Here is a 22704-nt window from a genome sequence, read left to right on the forward strand (position 1 = left end):
AAAAGCAGAGAGCCCTTGCACACAGAACCCAAATCTCCTTCTCCTCCTCTCTCACATCTCCCCTCCCCACCCCATCGAGCACATTTATGAGGCCTCCAAAGGAGGTGCAGGCCCATGACTAGCATATAGTCACAGTTTTTCCAGAGGCATTTTCCTCCATTTTAATCCATCAAATCCATCCAAGGGACATTCTGGTTTCAACAGCTTTTTAGGTTTTGCAGAGAACAAAGCTGAGTCACAGGCACTGTACGTTCTGCACCCGGGCAGAAGCTCCAGTTGGATCAATCTACTGCCTCAGATACCAGGGCAATGTTACAGGGAAATGTCTTAGGTAGAGATGTTGCCTTGACAACCAGAAAGCTTTCCATAACCTCCCACCTGCTTTACACTGAACCTGATACCTAGTGATCGGCACAAGATAAAATTCTTTTAGTTACCACTGGCCATAACCCATAGTTAGTTCATTCCAGTTAAATACTTTAGTTGTATCACAGGGGAATCTATGTAGAAAAGTGCTTTTGGAGATTTTATTATATACTATATTTATATATTGTTATACATGTATGTAAAATATATAAACATATATATAAATATGACGGCTACGATTATGTCGCTAGTTGGTCTGTGCAAAGCTGACCTCAATCTGACAACTGTACTTTTCGAAGACTGAAATACGGATGTTGCCTGTATTTTGTAGTGGGCTAATCTGACAGCTGAGTACTTTCCAATCTTTCTACTTGATACTGGGGTTTTAAAAATTCTTACATAAGCACCCTGCTAGCTCAGCTGTTAGAGCAGGAGACTCCTAAAATACTTACATATAGAAGAATTAGAAATGATCTATTGTGACCTTTGATTTAAAATGTGCAATAATTCAGTGAAATCACAGAACACAAAGATGCAAATATGGATCCTTTACCAGAATAGCTCTGTTCCGGAAAAATAGTTTCCAGGTCACTTTTTTTTTTATGTGAAATACAAGAAATAATCATTTTTGCATAAGGAATTTGAAATATAGTCTGTTACTCGCAAGAGCAACAGTGAGTACCAAGTGGTTGCTGTTTACCTTCTAGCTTCCTGAAGTTAAATTCCAGGGCACTGCACATAACGACTGGGCCATTAAAGCCCATCCCCAGCCTCGTTCCAAAGAACCAGCTATCCTTATCCAAGCCTTGTTATGGTTGATTAAGGAAATTCTTTAAGTGTTCTTGAAAAATGTATTAGATTATTCAATGGGTGCATTAACACGGTCTAGAGGTGATATTGGAAATTACCATTTGAGCACAAGTCATTGGATTATGGACTACTAGGAATGGCAGGAATGATCTGGTAACTGACAACCTGAGCCATCTTTGCCTAATAAGGAAAATTTTGACAGATTTTCCTAAAATATTTACCATAAGGGAAAGTACAAAGTTCCCAATTAAAAATCTCACCTTTGTTCCTTTGGCTGTCATTTCTCCAGCTGATTCCAATCTACTATAGCCTTAGACAGTGGCACAGTTGGACTGCAACATATGTATCATCAATTTCTCTTTGAATGGGGACATTGTTAGGGTAGGTTTTCTCCCTTCATCTCTGCCACCTCAGTAGTGAACCTACCGTGATTTGGGGAAGGAATTAATTGCACTGACCTATAATTTCACTCATCAACCAGACTACCTTTTTATTTTTTTATTTTTTTATTTTATTTTTTTTTAAATTTTTTTTTTCAATGTTTATTTATTTTTGCACAGAGAGAGACAGAGCATGAACGGGGGAGGGGCAGAGAGAGAGGGAGACACAGAATCGGAAACAGGCTCCAGGCTCTGAGCCATCAGCCCAGAGCCCGACGCGGGGCTCGAACTCACGGACCGCGAGATCGTGACCTGGCTGAAGTCGGACGCTTAACCAACTGCGCCACCCAGGTGCCCCCAGACTACCTTTTTAGCACGAGTTCTCTCTGTTTAATCTTTACCCTTCTAGTTGCAACTCCTAGTGACTCATCATTTTCACTGTACACAGCAGGATTCATACTTTTCATGCCTTTCTCTACCCTCAGAGTCCTTAAAACACTCCTGGAGATAAGACTAAATGTCAAAGAATCTTCCATAAAACATCTCCACTTCTATACTCTGAGGGTACCTAACTGGGAGGCAAGATGATCATTTTTACAACGTTGTTCTAATCATTCCTAACACCACATCAGTGCAGTCCACTATTCAGCCAGTTCAGTGAAAATAATACCTGGTAGTTTATTCTTCGGCTTTAGGTAGGCAAAACCCTTGGGCATGCCCTGCTATCCTGTGGGCATGGCTTTAAGGGTTCTCAGCTTGGAGCCCAGGGTATATAACCTGAGGAAGGCTCATTCATGGGAAACCATTATAGTCATCCTGACTTACAGGTGTTGGCTTTGTAACAAGGGCTTTCACATCTAAAGGGCAGTCATGCCCTTTCTCTGTCCTTGCCCTCCTTCCTGTAGTGGAATGACGTCCTCAATTTGGCCCACTGCCCTCTCTGTCCATAAAATCACATTTGATGGCTTGGTGCCTCTTGACAGGAAGCACAGGATGTGCCTCTGGAAAGCCTGGGGCCTTTGCACACTTTGAATGGTGGTTTAGCCAGATTGTTTCCTCATATCTGATTCTCCACAAACTCAAAGAATGGACACTGAGTTGTCTGAATGACAGATTTTATGAGAAGAGAAAGCAGTGTAGTATCACTCTGAAACTGAGCTGACATTGCTATACTGCCCAAGAATGAGTACAGCAAGGTGTTATTATTTCTTTATAAAATTTTCTATATGCAAAAGAGATCCAAGAAATCCTCATTAAAATGTCCACAATCTATCTCAACAAGGGTAACGTGTACATATCAAACTAGAAATTAGAATAAATCACAAAATGTCTTCGTTGCTATGGCACCTTCCCAGTTACAATTTATACTGGTAAGTTAATGACTGATCACTGTTAATGAACAATGGAATAAAGGAAGTGTATTTTGTTACTTGCGTGAGGCAACTTAGCTGCCTTAAAATACCCATCTTAGCAGCCATTCTAAAAGATGGGATTTCCTGGGGCACCCCAGTGGCTCAGTCAGTTGAGCGTCTGACTCTTGATTTCAGCTCAGGTCATGATCTCATGTCTCGTGAGTTCAAGCCCCACATCGGGCTCTTTGCTGACAGTGCAGAGCCTGCTTGGGATTCTCTGTCTCCCTCTCTCCCTGTCCCTCCCCTACTCGCTCTCTATCTCTGTCTCTAAAATAAATAAACATTTTAAAAAATGGGATTCCCTTCTCAATAAATTACTTTCTACCTAATAATGTCCACATGGAGTTAGTGGATATCCTTGAAAATGATATTTTACTCAGTTCAGGGGTCTGAATATAGGCTAATGGCGAGTGATGTAGGTTTCTGTGCTGACTTTTAAATGAATCAGGAATAATATTTTAATGAAAGGACCTAATGAAGGGGGTGATGTAAATTACGCAAGTTACTTAAAAGGATTTAATCCTTCTCTGCCTCAACTTTCTTCCCTATCAAAGGTAAAGAAATAATTACTGCATAGGTTGTCATAAAGACCCAAGCACAAAGCAGACATCCACAAAAGGGTCACGGCTACATTGACAACTGTCACCATCACCACTACAGATTGGTGGCTGACATAAAACGGCCTCACTGGTGCCCACTAACAGGTTTACTGATACAGGGACACCTGAGTGTCTTTTGCTGCCGGAGGGGCATTTTGTAGGCCTTTGGCTGGGTGGACAGAGACACTTCCCGGTCACTTCTCCGTGTTTTGCCTGAGCTCCGAAAGCAGGGCGGAGGTAAATTGTGCTACTGTTAAGATCCCAACAGCCTCGGACTCTAATTATGGGGTAATTAGTGACAATAAAAAATAACTAGGATTTTCAGAACAAATACCCACTTGCAGGAAAGTGGCGAGGACCAGAAATAAGCTGGTTGAGTGATGTGTGATGAAAAGTTGGCCTAAAATCATGAAATGACAAATAAACCAGGCCCAGATACAGAACGGTACACAGCAGGTATTATCGTTTCACTTCTATCACGTGTATCGTATACTGGCAGCATCGCATCTCACAAAGAATTCTGGGACTTGAAGTCCTTAAATTCTATTCAAAGACCATCACTTTTGAAAATGGCACATGAGGGGTGCCTGGGTGGCTCAGTGAGTTGAGCGTTCGACTCTTGGTTTCGGCTCAGGTCACGATCTCACGGTTTTTAAGTTTGAGCTCCACGCTCAACTTAGTTAGCGTGGAGCCTGTTTGGGATTCTCTCTCCTCCTCTCTCTGCCCCTCCCCCACTTCCTCTCTCTCTTTGCCTCTCTCTCAAAATCAATAAACCTCAAAAAAAATTTTTTTTGAAAATGCCAAATGAGAAATCCTCAGAGATAGGAAGGTCACAATCACTCTTACGCTCCTCTGTTCCAAGCAGGGACCCGCAATACAGTTTGTACAACCCAGTGCAAAGTGAAAATGAGGGGCCCGCTGTATAAAAACAAATAAAAAAGTCATTAATCAATAAAAAATCTTTACAAGGTATTTCAAGACAGCAGTAACAGCATGAAACCAAGCGCGGGGCCTTTCTAAGCACTGGGCCGTACAAGTGTGCAGGCAGGCTGCACCTTCGGGGTCTCACCTCAACTGTTACTACCAGACACAGATAGACCAGCGGTGTTGGAGCGACACAGCATGAACCTGTTACTCACCACTGTCACTGCATCATTCAGCAGGGACTCTCCAAAGACCAGGATGTAGAGCTGCTCGTTGACCTGGATGTTCTCGAAGACAGCGAGCACAGCCACGGGGTCCACCGCTGAGATTAAGCTGCCGAAGAGTAGATTCTGGAGCAGAGTGATGTCACTCAGGCCAAAGGCTTCAATTTGGCAGATACCAAACAAAGACACCCCAATGCCAATGGAATTCCAGAGGGTCCCTACCACAGCATACCAGAAAATGGTGCCAATGTTCTCAAAGAACGGGCGAGTGGGCATGAAATAGCCCGCATCAAGCACAATGGGTGGGAGAAGATACAAGAAAAACACATCAGTCTTCATGGCAGGGGGGGACTTTTCATCAACCCCAAAAATAATCCCTCCTAGCAGCAGGCCAACCATTATAAGGAGGCAGCTCTCAGGCACTATTGTGGGCAACTTGTGATACAGATGGAAGCCTGTGAAGGAAAAAATAAAGACAAGGTATTTGGGTTGTGCATGAATTAGGGAGAAGGTATACTGGTTCTCTTTGCCAGAACCAACAGGTTCTGTTTCAAAACCTCCCAGGTCAGCATAATTGGCTACAGACTGGCTTTACAGATTATGATGTACAAAGTCAGATGATCTCCTTAAAACTATTCACAAAGTACATGGAGGCACAAATGCAACTTTACATTAGAAGTTGAATGAGATACATACATAATACACAGCACGGCTTTGCCTAAATTCCAATTAAGTTTTCTTAAATGAGATCACACAATTTTACATTTGAAGCAATTTTGCGATTTCCAACACATTTTCAAATGTGACAGGTCATTTCAAAAAAACTTCAATGGGGCACCCGGGTGGCTCAGTCGGTTGAGCGTCCGACTTCAGCTCAGGTCATGATCTCTCGGTCTATGAGTTTGAGCCCTGCATTGGGCTCTGTGCTGACAGCTCAGAGCCTGGAGCCTGCTTCGGATTCTGTGTCTCCCATTCTCTCTGCCCCTCCCCCACTCATGCGCACGCGCGCTCTCTCTCTCTCTCTCTCTCTCCCCCTCTGTCAAAAATAAGTAAAACATTAAAAAAATTTTTTTAATAAAAATAAAAAAATAAAACTTCAAGAAGGAGGTAGGGCAGTTATTTTCACCGTTTTAAATGTATTCATTTACGTGGAAACCGAGGCTCACAGAGATACAGGGTCTAGCCACGGTGGCCACATCACATGGCAGCTTTTGGGTTACCACTGTGCCCTCTAGTACTGAGAAGAGCTTTAACTTACTTAATATTTTTAATGTCTGATGATCTCTTGGAACGCTAAGTATGTTTAATTTTTCAGAGGTGTGAAACAACCAAATCAACCCTCCAAAGGAACATCAGGTAGTTATGACACGAGAGGTGTAAACACACCACCATCTCCAGTCTCAGAGAGTCTCCAATTGAGGCAAAGGAAGAGATACGTTTATGACCTCCTCTGATGTAAGATACTGTGTGATAAGGCCCCAAACAGCCACTAGGGGAGCAGCAGAGAAGGACATCATGGAGGAAGCAACATCAGGCAGGGCTTCCTTAAAGGACAGACTTTAAATACACAGAGGAAGCATGAAGAGTCTCCCAGGAAGAGAAGAAATGGAGGGAAATACCCATCTCCCAATCCACGGTGGAGCCCAGTGTAGCTTTATTGCAAAGACTATGTCGGTGGGAGGGGGGGGTGCGAGGCCTGCAGCAGTAAAAGGAGAGGAATGTGAAATGTACCAGTACATGGGGTAACATGAGGAGCAAGTTCACACATGAAAGGCCAGCCCTTATTTATGAGACAACAGCGAGCCATCCTGAAGACATCTCACACACTGTAGAATTAACACGGCACGTGGAAGTGATCTGTTATAGGAACGCAATACGGAAATGACAGAATGAGTCCTTAGAAGCTCTGAATCACAAAAATTTTAACAAGAAATCCCTTAGTACAAACCGTACTAAAGTCATAGCACGAAATAGCTTCTACACGACAGCAAAACACTAAACGAACAATTTGAAGAGACGTAAAGACCTAATTTCTAAATAATGAAGTAAACATCTTTACATTGGGATTCGAATCATTCCTCCAGCATTGATCATTTTATTATTCATATTCTAACAGGCTCCAATAATTGGTGAATAAATGTATTCAACTGGTTCAGCCACTCTTTACACATAACCTCTATCCTGCTGACCCCTCTGCTGAACAGAGAATTTTAAGAAAGTCCCCTGAAAACCGTATCTTTGTCTTTGTTTTTTTTTTAATTAAAAAAAATTTTTTTTTAATGTTTATTTTTGAGAGAGACAGAGACGGAGCATGAGTGGGGAGGGGCAGAGAATCTGAAGCACACAGAATCTGAAGCAGGCCCCAGGCTCTGAACTGTCAGCACAGAGCCCGACCGCAGGGCTTGAACCCACGAATCGTGAGACCATGACCTGAGCTGAAGTTGCACACTTAACCAACTGAACCACCCAGGCGCCCCTGAAAACCGTATCTTTGTAACCTCTCTTCACAATGATTCCTGCTTCTACATTCAACTTCCCCCTGTGTGATAAGGATGTGCCCACAATAGCCCTGCTGGCCCCCTTGATTCTAAGGGAAACCAGCTCCTTTCTGGAATGCAGGACAGGAAGATCCAACTTGAAGGCGCCGTGTGTGCTGTGAGCCTTAATGGCTGCTGTCTGACAATGGCCCGTGGCTTCACATCCAGTGCTCCCACTCTGCCTGCGGCTGTGGATAGGTCACAACCAGGCCCAGGCCTGTTTGGTTATCTGGCGACAAACGTACCTGCCACCTTAAGGACTGGAACAATCATGAGTTGATGGCTGCATGGCAGTCACCACTGTGCCTATGATATCACACATGCCCCCCAATTTTGGCTTCTTCCCCGTCTTCTACATGAAAACACAAGAGAAAAAAGTTCTAAAGAAATGCACAAAAGGCCTAGGATCCTCTACAGACGCAAGGCCTCTTCCTGGTGGTGGCTCCCTCTTCTTCTGGCCTCTTGCTTTCCTCTTCCTGCCACTCAGTCCCAGAAAACCCAGTGTTGCCATGTGGAGTGTCGTCTCCTCTCACTGTATTGAAAGGAGGTCCCACTCCTAAGGATGGAGGGTGGGAAACAAGGCAGATGAAAGAAAGGAAGAAACAGAGGCTGCTTGTATGCATTTTGCAGGCCAACAGCTGCCATGCTCTGGCGCCATGATGGATCCTAACCAGGAACCGGGGGAGCAGAAAATGACCAAGCAGATGCCAGAGAAAGGCAGAAGAATACCATGAGATGAAAGGGCCACTGGGAGAGGGGGCTAAAAGAGATGGGGCTAGGGGATGAGGAGGGGGAAGTCTGGTAGCAGCAAACATCAGAAAAGAACAGTGAACATCAAGAACTGTTGTTTAAAAGGTCCTGCCTTTAGGGGCATCTGAGTAGCTCAGTCAGTTGAGCGTCCGACTTCAGCTCAGGTCGTGATCTCTCGGTTTGTGAGTGCCACGCATGAAGCTCATTGCTATTAGCGTGGCTCCTCTGTCCCTCTCTCTCTCTCCCCCTCCCCCTCCTGCGCTCATGCTCTCTTCCTCAAAAATAAACATTTAAAAATAAATAAATAAAAATAAAAGAGCCTGTGTTTATATTTTTAAAACACTGTTTCCCTTTCTTTTACGAATGTTTTGGTCATTCCGAATTGGTCTGAGTGACCCTTGCTTGAAACTGGACAGTAGTCCCAAATCTGCCCAGTTGTTCCACAAGCAAGGGGGGATTAAATGAAGGGTGGTCATAAGACATCTTCGTTCTGTGCTTCTGGGTAAACACAAGCAGAGACACTGAATTTTCTAAGACACTCTCTGTAGGCACAGAAGGTTTTGGGTGTTAAGGTTTTGGGTGTTCATGGTTTATGAATGACAAGAGTCAAGACACCTATCACCAAAATAACTAGTCAAAACAAAAGTCGTCTTAAACGTCACTGTTCACAGAATAAAACAAATAAATCAACACTTGCCAATGTGAATTCGTTTGTGGCTCTCCCCACCCTCAATTCTTTGGAGGGTACATGAATTTGAATGGACAGAATTTGCTCTGCAGAGTCATTATCTCATCAAATGCTATGGAGAAACAGATCAGTAATCAGGGAAACAAAAAAAAAAGGAAAACAAATGAACTTTCTGATGATTTTCATGAGGTTAAACGTATGCTACTCCAAGTACAATCTACTGCTCAGTCTAGGGGTCAGCTAATTTTTTTCCACAGAGGGCCAGATAGCAAATATTTTCAGCTTGCAGGCCATATTTTACTCTGCCGTTGTGGTACAAAGGAAGCCAGAGATGATACCTAAGTGCAGGAGTATGTTCTAGGGAGGCTTTCTTTGTGGACATGTCCTACTAGTTTTTATGTCACGAAATGTCATTCTTATTTTGATTTTGTTTAAAAATATAACAGCCTTTCTTGACCCACAGGCCATACAAAACCAGGGCAGGAGCCATGCTGGGCCCCTAGGCTGTGGTTTACCTGTCCCTGTTTTAGTTTGTTCTTTGTATTTCCTGCTAAATTCTACTTAGTAATGTAATGGGGCATTGTAATTGTGTCATTCACTTTTTATCACTAGCACATAAGAGTCTGTGAGGGTGGATGCTTTAAATTTTCAAAATTCACTTAGCAAGAAGGGGAACAGGATTAGGGTCTCATACAAAATGCGTAGTTAAGACAATCCTCTCTTGGAGTGAATCTATTTTAATTTCTCTTTGCATACAAGTGTTGAAATTAACTGAGCTTTTTTTTAAGAGCTTAAGATCTATGTAGAAAGAAGTACAATGCAATTAATTCACTGTATTTTCTCATTTATGCTTATAAGCTATTTGTCAAATCCTGGGAAGAGAACACAGGAAGCTTCCAGATAGCAGGATCCACAGAAGAGCAACAATGTAAAAATCTAAATCCCAGAGAACCACCACCAACAAAAAACCATACAAAATAAGTTTCAAAAATTACATACAGTTCTTTTTTTTTTATTTATTTACTTTGAGAGAAAAAGTAAATAAATGTTAGCTGGGGAGGGGCAGAAAGAAAGCCAGAGAGAGAGAGAAAGAGAGACAGAGAGACAGAGAGACAGAGAGACAGAGAGACAGAGAGAAAATCCGAAGCAGGCTTCATACTGCCAGGGCAGTGCCTGATGCAGGGCTCAAATTCACCAACTGCGAGGTCATGACTTGAGCTGAAATTCAGAGTCAATGCTTAACTGACTGAGCCACCCAGGCACCTCCAAAATTACCTACAGTTCTAATTAGCAAGTGACACGGCCAGGAGGGAAAGAGGCAACTAGCATAGGTGAGCAGGGACAAAGCCTACAGGAGAGAAAGCCTACCCTCCAGGCCCAGACAAACAAAACTATCCAATTAATGTTCCATATTTTATGAGAGCTTAAAGAAAAAATAATGACATTTATTGGATCTACAAATATTTTCCAAGCTTGTGTTAAGTAGGGGACAGGTACGCTTGGAAACAAAGTCAGCATAGGCAGCCTGACTCCGAATTCGTGTCCCAGGGTCATCCTTCTTGAAGAAACTCTGGGAAACATTGGATTTAACATAAATAGTCTAAAATAAGCCATGCCTACTTGGCTGGGGGATAAATAGGTGAATATAGAGTATATTAAACTTGTTTTTAAGTATTAAGAGAAATAAGCAAGTTCATTCAAAGCTAAAAATGCTGGTTTTATGTATCCCAATTCACATAGCAAGCAAGCAAAGGCACAATTTCAAAACCAAAATGGCAGTAAGCACTACACATTGAGAAACTGGAAATAATGTGAATCATTTTGATCTGATACAGCAACAAGCTGCTGTCACTGCCAGATTGATGCCAGTGGACAAAGACCGAGTGACAGATTTTAATTCTAAAAATAGAATTGGGGCGCCCGGGTGGCTCAGTTGCTGAAGCGTCTGACTTCGGCTCAGGTCATGATCTCATGGTCTGTGAGTTCGAGCCCCGCGTTGGGCTCTGGGCTGACAGCTCAGAGCCTGGAGCCTGCCTCGGATTCTGTGTCTCCCTCTCTCTCTGCCCCTCCCCTGCTCATGCTGTGTCTCTCTCTCTCTGTCAAAAATAAATAAACATTAAAAAAACTATCTTAAAAATAGAATCAAGCTGCATTCGTAAATAAAAATAAACAGTAAAAGTATGGAAATAAATAAACACATAAAATAAACAATGAAATTCAATAAATAAAACAGAATTAACTGATTTATGTCAGTAACTTATTGACACATGAATGTATACTTCTTACAACATTTAGTCAGATGCCGGGGCCGAAAGGTACATTTAATTTCTCCCCACCAAAAAATAGTGCAACTATGAATATATAGCCAACTCTTGTTGTATTGCACTTTGCGTTACTGTGCTTTGCAGATACTGCACTTCTTTTTTGTTCGTTTTGGTTTTTACAACCTGAAGTTTTGTGGCAGCTCTGTGTCCTTGAACAAGTCGACTAGCACCATTTTTCCAAGAGCATCTGCTCACTTCATGTCACCGTATTGCATTTTGGTAATTCTCCCAACATTTCAAACTTTACATTATTATTATATTCATTATGGTGATCTGTGATCAGTGATTACAACTTGCTGAAAGCTCAGATGATGGTCAGCTTTTTGCAGCAATAAAGTATTTTTTAATTAAGGTATGTACACTTTTTTTTAGAACATTTAGTAGACTGCAGGATGGTGTAAACATAGCTTTTATATACGCTGGGAAACCAAACAATCCATTTGACTTGCTTTATTGCAATATTTACTTTATTGCAGTGGTCAGGAGCTGAACCTGAAGTATCTCCATAGAGGTTTTAAAAATGCCCCACTTAGGAGGTCTGCAAAGGACTTATAATAATAAAATAATTGAAAACAAATAAAATATAAATGAAACATTAAAAATTTATTGGGATTATTCCAAAGCAGAACTTAGATGGTATTTAATTTTTCCAAATGACATGACCATTTGCAAAGAAAAGAAAAGCACAATGAGTACAGTCAGTCCATGAAGAATTTCGAAAAGGAAGGAAGAGTTAAACCCTTAATCAGACTGTTGAGTCCCTTCCCTGCACGAGGCTGTGAGGGAACCAGTATCATGGATCATGAATGGGCTACCTTCAGTGAGCTTGGATTTGGCACAGAAGATAAGACACGAACATAAGTAATAATAACACAAGACAGAGAGTGATAAACGTGAAGAAAGAAGAGCTGTAGAAGTTCTAGAGACATAAGGAAGGGAAGAAAATCACAGAGGAGGAGACTCAGGAAGAAACTGGAGGAGGTGGTGTTAAGATAACTAGCTGTGGATATGTAGGTTTCAAGGGGAATGAAGCACAAAGAAGGCACGAGAAAGACTGGGTGCCATGAGGGAGGGGCAACACACCTGACCTAGATACAAAGTGCGAACAGCAAAGAAGAGATGAGCCAAACAAGGAATGGCCACACTACAGAAGGCCTGGAGAGGCGATCTTTGAAGATCTGCCTCTGTTCTCTGGGTCAGAGGGAGCTATTGAGGGGGTCTCAGAACCATCCTTGTCTTCCACGCATGGCGTGAACAGGGATGAGCCCCTCCTAAGAGACTAGAGACTGGAATTTAAAAATGAGGGATGAAAGCTGCCTAGAGTTTTACACCAGATGGATGCGATTAACCATCAGTGAAAATAAAGAAGACGATGATGCAAACATGTGACTAAAAAGTTTAAGAAGAGCCCAAACTCCAAAGGGATGTATGCATAATCTTATAGAGGAAAAGTCTGAGAGGAGAGCCACTCAGCACAACCACGTTGTAATGTAAAAAGAACACATACGTAACAGAACAAAACTATATTGCAACATTATATGTGCCAGGGAAAAATCAGGAGCAATAAAAGTTATCAATACCATCCGATCATATTTTTTATTCAATATACGTTTACCGGGACTCTACTATGTGCCGGGTACCATATGAAGCACTCGGACTGCAGCAGTGAAAGAAAGAAAGCCCCTGTGCTGGAAGGCTGCAGTTTAATGGAGGGAAACAGGAAATGAATAATCAGCCAGTAAATTCAGAGCGGCAAGTAGTGATGAGTGCTACAAAGAAAGCCAGAGAAAGGTGAGGCATCCAAAGTGACAGGACAAGGTGGTATCTGGCATCAGTCTGGTCAAAGAGAGCCTCTCTGATGGGTGACATCTGAACAAAACCCTGCGTGAACTGAGTATGTGAAACATGGTGGAAGAACTTTCCAGAACAGAGAAGAACAAGGGCTCTGCGTTGAGGGCACCCTGAGCAAGAAAACCACTGTGGTTGGAACAGGGGAAGTCAGGAGAACAGGGTCGGAAATGACATGGAGAGCAGCAAAATAATAGAACACTCAGAGCCTGTGGCCATGGGAAAGGCTTTGGATATTTTATTAGTGCAATGGGAGCCACTGGGAGCATCTGAGCAGAGGAATGTCATGATCAGATTCGGTTTTATAGGGTCATTATGACCGCTGTTGAAGAATGGAAGCAAGAACACCAGTCTCTCAGGAATTCAGGAAGGAGATGATGGTTTCCATTAAAGTGGTGGTGTGTATAAGAGGAGGCCAAATGCTGAACATATTTTGATAAGTGCTCCAAGAGGGCATGTTGCTGGCCTGGAGGAGGGATGTGACTGTCATATTGTGATATGAGACAAATATATATTTGGTCTTCATCCCAAGCTCCTGGCCAGAGCTCCTAAAACCTTTGTAATTTTCCAAGTGATAATGGTGCTAGGGCATCTTTTGTTCTAATATTTGATCTTTGACCCCACTTCTTGACACAGAGCTCTTAAATTCCTTGGAATTTCCTGGGTGATAGGAGTGTCTTTGGTTCTAATAAGGCAACTCAAGGTGGGCTCCTGGATAACTTCAAGATGAGGTCAGGTCACCAGGAAGACCAAGCCATGAGTAGAAACTTGTAACTTTCAGCTCTCCTTCCTCATCCTCTGGAGAAGGAAAATGGCTGGAGACAGAGTTAATAGTCCATCCTGCCTATGTGATAAAGGCTCCATAAAAACCCCTCAACTGTGGTATTCAGAGAGCTTCCAGACTGATGAACAAGTCTACCTGGCAGGAGAGTTGTACACTGCAACTCCACAGGGACAGAAGCTCCTGCACTGGGGGATCCTTCCAGATCTTGCTTTATATCACTTTATCTGGCTATTCATCTGTATCCTTTATCATATCCTTTCTTATGTAATACACCAGTAAGCATAACTGTTTCCTTGAGTTCTGTGAGCCGATCTAGCAAATGACTGAACTCACGGAGGGCATCATGAGAACCTCGATTTATAGCTGGTCAGTAAGAAGCACAGGCACTCACAACTGCCATGAACAGTCTTATGACGCTGAGCCTTTAACAAGTGGGTTCTGACATGAACTCCAGGTAGATAATGTCAGAAGTGAATTGAACTGTAGTACACCCAGTTAGTGTCCTCAGAGAATTGGAGCATTGCTTGGTGTGGAAAACCCACACATCTGGTGGCCAGAAGTATTCCGTAAGTCTAGATGTTTTTCTCTTAGTGAGACTGACGAATCAAAGATGAATCTGAGCAGTTTGGAAAATTCCATATAGGTTAAATAGTTTAGCATTAGAAAAAAAGAAGAATCTATAAAACACAATAAAATTCTATGCTGCAATTATCTCTCTTAAAAAGCAGTGACATATTGGGGCACCTGGGTGGCGCAGTCGGTTAAGCGTCCGACTTCAGCCAGGTCACGATCTCGCGGTCCGTGAGTTCGAGCCCCGCGTCGGGCTCTGGGATGATGGCTCAGAGCCTGGAGCCTGTTTCCCATTCTGTGTCTCCCTCTCTCTCTGCTCCTCCCCCGTTCATGCTCTGTCTCTCTCTGTCCCAAAAATAAATAAATGTTGAAAAAAAAAAAAAAGCAGTGACATATTGTAATCAATGACCCCAAAGTAGAGGATATTAAGCTAGAACTTAATATCCTTTTAAATTCACCTTTTAGCACTGTGCTGGCAGTGCAGGGCCTGCTTGGGATTCTTTCTCTCACCCTCTCTCTCTGCCCCTTCCCCACTCATGCTCAGGTGCTCTCTCTCTCTCTCTCCCTCCCTCCCTCTCTTTCTCTCTTAAAATAAATGGGTAAACTTTAAATAAGTAGACAAATTCACCTTTTAAAGACTGTGAAAAAAGTAAGAAAAAAAAAGATTAAGGAAAAAGAACTAACTTCGGCTTCTGGAAAGATGGAGTATGAATGTTTCTCTATTCTTCCAACTAAGTAAAAAACCCTAAAATCCCTAGACATTATATACAAAACAAGCATAAGGATATTCTGAAAAGTGGACAGAAGAAGGAAAACCAGCTAGGGACCTTGAGATCTGAAGAACAACATTGCTGAGAGTTTTTTGGGTTTTCTTTTTGCCTCTCATATCCCAGACCTGAAGAAGCCACTAACCTGGAAATGCCAACAATCATAGATGACAAAAGTCCCAGCAAAAGTCTGCCCTATCTATACTACGGACCAGGAAAGAAGCAGTATAGCAAAACAGAAAACTTTTAGATCATAGCTGCTCTACTCCTGCCAACATGTCAAAAGAAACTGTGGCCCCAGTCTCAGCAAAGTCTGAGTGGGGAGCCTAGATTATGTGCCTACTAGACTGTAAGGAAAACCCCAGCCTCCCTATTGAGATGGTGTCAGAAAAGAAAAAGGAGGGAGGTAGGACTTTCTTCATCATGTAGTGGTAACTCTCTTCCATGGTGCCATTAAAGGCTAGGTGGAGAGCCTGGACCTCTGCCATCTGCAGTAATGAGGCACCCCAGATCCTCTCCACTGAGGTGGGTCAAAGGAGACCTAGTGGAGTCAAGACTAGGTCACTTCCATCCAACCGAAATGAAGCCACCACACCCCTGTGGTGTAAGTGGAGGCCACCAGAGGAACAGCAAGGAGGTACTCCTAATCCCTCCCAGCCAAGGAAGGATCAGGGGAGCACTAGTAAGGATCCGGAACTGCCAGCCCCATACAGTAATGAGAAGCATCCTCCTCAGGTAATCAAAGCAAGCAAAGCGGAGACCTGAAAGTCCATCCCCACCTGTCAGTAACGATATAGCGCCTTTCTCTCCCACCACCAAACTGCTCATCGTAAGAAGTCATCTAAAACAGAAGGTATAAATAAGATCCAGAGTCTCATAACTAATACGCCAAATGTTCATGTTGCAGCAGAAAGCCACTCATTATACCAGGAATCAAGAAGATGTCAAACCAAATGATAAAGAAAAAAAATTAACAGATACCACTATCCTGATGACTGAGATGTCAGATTTATTTGACAAAAATGTGAATACCGCCATGATAAACATGTTTCATAAGCAATTACAAACACACTTGAAACAAATGAAAAAAAAAATAGGCAGTCTGAGCAAAGAAATAGAAGATATGAAGGAGAACCTTCCATAAATTTTAGAACTGAAAAACATAATAATTGAAATAAAAAAATTCAGTTGTGTAGGCTCAATAGCAGAAAGCAGTAGACAGGAAGGAATTAGTCAACTTTAAGATAGCATGACAGAAATTACTCAATCTGAGTAATTGGGGGAGGATTAGGGACCTGTGGATCTATAGCAAAAGATCTAACATTCCCGTCATCAGAGTCCCAGGAAGGGAAGAGAGAGAGAGAAGGGCTACAAAAGCATTCAAAGAAATAAGGGCTAAAACCTCCCCAAAGTTGGCAAAAGACGTAAACCTACAGAATCAAGATGAGTAAGCCCCAATTGTGACCAGCCCAAAGAAGCCTACAGCATGACACCCGATAGTCAAGCTTCTGGAAAAAAATTATGATAACAGCCAAAGAGAAAGGACACCTTCTCTACAGGAGGGAAAAGAGAATGACATCAGATTTCTTGTCAGAAACCATGGAGACTCTAAGGAAGTAACAAGACATCATTCGTGTACAGAAAAAAAGAACTGCCAACCCAGAATTGTGTATCCAGTGAAAATATCCTTTAGGAATAAAGGGAAAATCAAGACCTTGTCAGCTGAACAAAAACTAAGTAAATTCGTTGCAAGTAGACCTGTCTTGGCTAAAGGAATTCTCAAAAAGAAAACAATGTAACCTTAATGTGTGTGTGTGTGTGTGTGTGTGTGTGTGTGTGTGTTTACATACATACATACATATATTTTAATGTTTGTTTTTTAGAGAGAGAGAGAGACAGAGTACAAGTGAGGGAGAGGCAGAGAGTGAGGGAGACAGAAGACAGAATCTGAAGCAGGCTGCAGGCTCTGAGCTGTCAGCACAGAGCCCGACGTAGGGCTTGAACTCTTGAACTGTGAGATCATGACATAAGCCCAAGTCACATGCTTAACCAACTGAGCCACCCAGGTGCCCCAAAAATGGAATCTTAGAACATCTGAAGCAAAAAAGAAAAACAGATAGAATAAAAAATATGGACAAATTCTATGCATTTGCCTTCTCCTCTTTAATTTTCTAAATTAAGTTTGACCACTGAAACCAAAATTACAACACCGTTTGATGTGGTTCTCAATGTATACAGAGGTAATGTTTAAGCCAACTATATGACAAGTTGGAGAGAGTAAAAAGATGTAACGGAAGATAAGGTTTCTATATTCATTCAGACTGGTAAATGACTACACCATTAAACTTTTATTTAGTCACATATATAACATAATACCTAGAGGAACCACTAAAGAGGCTATACAAAAAGGTAATCCCAAAAACAGTATAGATAAATAAAAAACGGAGTTTAAAAAAAAATGTTCAAGTAACCCACAGGAGGGCAGGAAAAGAAAACAGAGAAATGAAAAAGAGAACAAAAAATCAAAGTCACAGACTTAAACACAAACATATCAATAATCACATAAAATGTAAATGGCCTAAACGCATCAATTAAAGGCAGCTGTTAATAGAATAGGTTAAAAATATGACCCAACTGTTTGCTGTCCTCAAAAAGCTCACTTCAAATACAGGGATATAGGCTGGGTTAAAAATAAAATAATAGAAAGTTATATCATTAAACATTAACCAAAAGAAAGTGGGAGTAGCTATATGTAATGTAAGCTTCAGTGCAAAGAAAATTATGAGACAGGAAAGACCATTATATAATGATAAAAGGGTCAATTCACCAAGATATGGCAAGCCTAAATGCATATATGTCAAACAACAGAACTACAAAATACGTGAAACAAAAAGTGATAGCATTAAAAGAAGAAACAGATAAATACATAATTATAGTTAAAGATCTTGATACCCCTCCCTCCCTCAATAATTGATAGAATAACTAGACCATCAACCAATAGGATCTAATTCTACAGTGGACTCCAGCCAACTACAACAGAATACACATTCAAGAATCCACAGAAACGCATCGAAAGACATATCCTGGGCCATGAAAACATGCCTCAATACACTTAAAAGAATGGAAATCATACAGAATGCATTGTCTCATCACAAAGGAGTCACACTAGAAATCAGTAACATATAAAAAAACAGGAAAATCTCAATTTGGAAGTTCAATACTCTTCTAAATAATCTGTGGGTCTTCACAGACACCAGGGTGGCTATCCTCAAAAAGACAGGTAATCACAAATGTTCATGAGCATATGGAAAAATAGAAGCCCTCATACACTGCTGCCAGGAATGTAAATCGTACAGCCACACCAGAAAACAGCCTGGCAGTGCCTCAAAACGTTAAACACAGATGTCCTGGGCCTAGAAATTTCATTCTCAGGTATATACCCTAAAGAAATGAAAACCTGTCCACATAAAAACTTATAGAGGAATGTTCACAGCAGCATTATTCATAATAGCCAAAAGGTAAAAACAACCCAAATGTCCATTAACTGATGCCTGTGATAAACAAAATGTGGCAAAAAAAAAGGGGGGAGGGTATTATTTGGCCATAAAATGGTACATGCTACAACATAGATAAACCTTGAAAACATGCGCCAATTGAAAGAAACTCGTCACAAAACCCCATATGGTATGACTCCAGTTATATCATACATCCAGAAGAGGCAAATCTACAAAGACAGAACGTAGATTCGGGATTTCCTTAGGGCGGGGCAGGATGGGGAAATCACACAGACATGGCTAAATCATATGGGATTTCTTTTAGGGATAATGAAAATATTCTAAATTTGACTAGAGTGATGGTTGCACAACTGTGAATATACTGAAGGCCATCAAGTTGTATACTCCAGATGGATGCAATACATACTATATAAATTATACCTCAATAACATTATTACAAAAAAAAATCTATGGGTCAAAAAGGAAGTCTCAAGGGAAATCAAAAAGTGCTCTGAACTGAATGGAAATGAAAATACAAAATATCAAAAGCTAAAGTTTTGCTGAGGAAAAAATTTATACCACCAAATGGATTCATTATAAAGTAAGAAAAGTCTCAAATTAATAATCTAACCTTTTACTTTACTATTTGCAGGTGACATACTACTATATATGGAAAACCCTAAAGATTCCACCAAAAAAAAAAAAAAAACTACTAGAACTGATAAATGAATGCAGTCACAAGATACAAAATTAACATAGAGAAACTGGTTTCATTTCTATACATTAAAAATGAGGTAGCAGAAAGAGAAATTAAGGAAAACAATCCCATTTACAAATGCATCAAAAAGAAGAAAATATCTAGGAATAAACTTAACCAAAGCAGTGAAAGATCTGTACAAAAACTATAAAGCACGGATGAAAGAAACTGAAGATGACCCAAATAAATGGAGAAACATTCCATGTTCATGGTTTGGAAGAATGAATATTGTTAAAATGTCCGTAGTACCTAAAGCAATCTACAGATTGAATGGGATTCCTATCAAAATGCTAACAACATGTTTCACAGAACTAGAACAAATAATCCAAAAATTTGAACGGAACCACAAAAAACTCCTCCGAGCCAAAGCAATCTTGAAAAAGAACAACGAAGCTGGAAGTGTCACAACCCCAGAATTCAAGACACACTACAAAACTGTAGTCATCAAAACAGTACAGAACCGGAACAAAAGTAAACACACAGATCAGTGGAACAGAATAGACAGCCCAGAAATAAACCCAGGCTTTTACAGTCATTTGATCTATGACAAAGGAGACAAGACTATGCAATGGGAAGAAGACAGTCTCTTCAACTGTTGAGAAAACTGAACAGCTACATGCAGAAGAATGAAATTGGATTGCTTTCTTACACCATGCACAAAAATAAACGCAGAATGAATTAAAGACCTAAATGTGAGACCCAAAGCCATAAAATTCCTGGGAGAGAACATAGGCAGTAATTTCTCTGACATCAGCCATAGAAACACTTTTCTATATATGTATCCTCTGACAAGGGAAATACAAAAGTAAAATTAAACTATTAGGACTACACTAAAATAAAAAGCTTTCGCAGTGAAGGAAACCATCAACAAAACTAAAAGGCAACCTACTGAATGGGATAAGATATTAGCTAATGATGTATCTGATAAGGGGTTGATATCCAAAATATACAAGGAACCCATACAACTCAATAACCAAAAAACAAATAATACAATTTCAAAATGGGCAGAGAACATGAGTAGTCATGTTTCCAAAAAAGACACACAGATGGCCAGCAGGCACATGGAAAGATGTTCAACATCACTAATTATCGGGAAAATGCACCTTACAACCAGAAGGAGATATCACTTTACACCTGTCAGAATGGCAAAAATAAAAAAACACAATAAATAACTAGTGTTGACGAGGATGTGGAGAAAAAGGAGCACTCATGCACTGTTGGTGGGAATGCAAACTTGTGCAGCCACTCTCAAAAACAGTATGGAAGTTCCTCAAAAAATTAAAAATAGATTTACCATATGATCCAGTAATTCCACTGCTGGATATTGATCTAAAGAAAAAGAAAACACCAACTCAAAAAGATAGATGTACCCTACGTTTATTGTACCATTATTTATAATAGCCAAGATATGAAAGCACATGCACACATGCACACACTGGAATATTACTCAGCCATAAAAAAGAATGAACTGTTGTCATTTGCAGCAACATGGATGGATCTAGAGGGTGTAATGCTAAGTGAAATAAATCAGAGAAAGACAAATACCATATGATTTTGCTCCTGGGTGGAATTTAAGAAACAAAAGAAATGAGCAAAGAAAAAAGAGACAAACAAACAAACAAACAAACAAAGACCCTTAAATACAGAGAACAAACTGGTGGTTACCAGAAGGGAAGTGGCAGGGGGGAGGGGGGGTGGTAAAATAGGTAAAGGGGATTAAGCATACACTCATCATCAGATACCTGGGTGGCTCCATCATTAAGCATCTGACTTCAGCTCAAGTCATAGTCTCACAGTTGTTGAGTTCGAGTCCCACATTGGGTGAGCTTGTGCCCCACTTCGGGTAAGCTCCAGCCCCACTTCAGGTGAGCATGAGCCCACTTTGGATAAAAAAAACATGAGCCCCGGGTGAGCCCCACTTCTCTCTCTCTCTGCCCCTCGCTCACTTGACCCCTCTCTTTTTTTTTTTAAATTTTTTTTCAACGTTTTTTTATTTATTTTTGGTACAGAGAGAGACAGAGCATGAACGGAGGAGGGGCAGAGAGAGAGGGAGACACAGAATCGGAAACAGGCTCCAGGCTCCGAGCCATCAGCCCAGAGCCTGACGCGGGGCTCGAACTCACGGACCGCGAGATCGTGACCTGGCTGAAGTCGGACGCTTAACCGACTGCGCCACCCAGGCGCCCCAACCCCTCTCTTAAAAAAAAAAAAAGGTGTATACTCATCAGGATAAGCACTGAGTCACTGAGTCATGTACAGAATTGTTGAATCATTACATTGCACACCTGAAACTAATATAACACTATGTGTTAATTATACTTGAATAAAAAGGAAATTTTAAAAATCAAAACAACTAAACACAGCCAACAAGTCTCTCCCAAATAGAGGCAATTGTTTAAACTAGAGCCAATCAAGTAATTTTCTTCCTTTACTTCTAGTTCTTCTCTATGAAAGTCTTGCCCCTGGTTCCTGCCAGTTGAGTACTCCTAATGACTTCTGGTTTGTCACCACCCAATTTGAAAAGATTTTTTCTCAAATAAACCCTTAAAATTAAAAATAACAATAATAATAAAAGCAAAATAAACCCAAAATAAACAGAAGGAAGGAAATTATAAAGACCAGAAGTCAGTGAAATCAAACACAGAAAAATAGGGGAAAAAATAGTGAAATAAAAAGCTGAATCTTGGGTCACCTGGGTGGCTCAGTCAGTTAAGCATCTGACTCTTGATTTTGACTCAGGTCATGATCCCACAGTTTGGGAGACTGAGCCCCGCATTGGACTCTGCGCTGACAGCACGGATCCTGCTTGGGATTGTCTCTCTCCTCTCTCTCTGTCCCTCTCCTCACTTGCACACGCTCTCTCTCTCAAAATAAATAAACATTTAAATGCTTGTTTAAAAAAAAAGGGTGAATCTTCAAAAAGGTCAATAAAATTGGCAAATCTTTAGCAAGACTGGTATTAGTGTTTACCAATAATGTGGGAATAAAAAAATGGTATCCACTACAGACCCTGCCATCATAAAAAGGATGATGTGGGAATATTATGAACAGATTTACATACACATTTCACATCCTGGATGAAATAGGCCGATGCCTCAAAACACACAAACAACCATAATTTACTTCACATGGAGATAATTTATATAGCCCTACAACTAGCAAAAAATAAAAACAAAAACAAAACTGAACTTATGATTTAAAAGTCTTAAAAAAATAAACTCTTTAGCCCAGATGGTCGTATTAGTGAATTCTACAAAATAATACCAATTCTACATAATTGTTTCCAAAAACTGGAAGAAGAGGGAACATTTCAGTTGACTTCTGAAACTACTAGACCCTAGTATCAAAATCAAACAAAGAGTACAAAAACTAAAGCAACAGGTCAATATCCTTTATGAGCATTGTGATATTGTAATTTATAATAATAAATACATATTTGTTCCTCAACCCTTTTTCTGGTTTACAGAGCC

At 40.9% G+C, this 22704-nt stretch overlaps 1 protein-coding gene across 1 annotated transcript in view; it reads right to left on the minus strand.

The window, feature by feature from the left end:
* Positions 1–22704, minus strand: part of SLC9A2 (solute carrier family 9 member A2) — a 100632-nt gene that overhangs the window by 55943 nt on the left and 21985 nt on the right. Inside the window, exon 2 of the mRNA XM_043603055.1 lies at positions 4707–5170. Within this exon, the coding sequence (XP_043458990.1) occupies positions 4707–5170 (464 nt within the window). The remainder of the gene's footprint in view (positions 1–4706; positions 5171–22704) is intronic.

The sequence above is a fragment of the Prionailurus bengalensis genome, chromosome A3 (assembly GCF_016509475.1).
Source record: "Prionailurus bengalensis isolate Pbe53 chromosome A3, Fcat_Pben_1.1_paternal_pri, whole genome shotgun sequence".
Classification (NCBI taxonomy): Eukaryota; Metazoa; Chordata; class Mammalia; order Carnivora; family Felidae; genus Prionailurus; species Prionailurus bengalensis.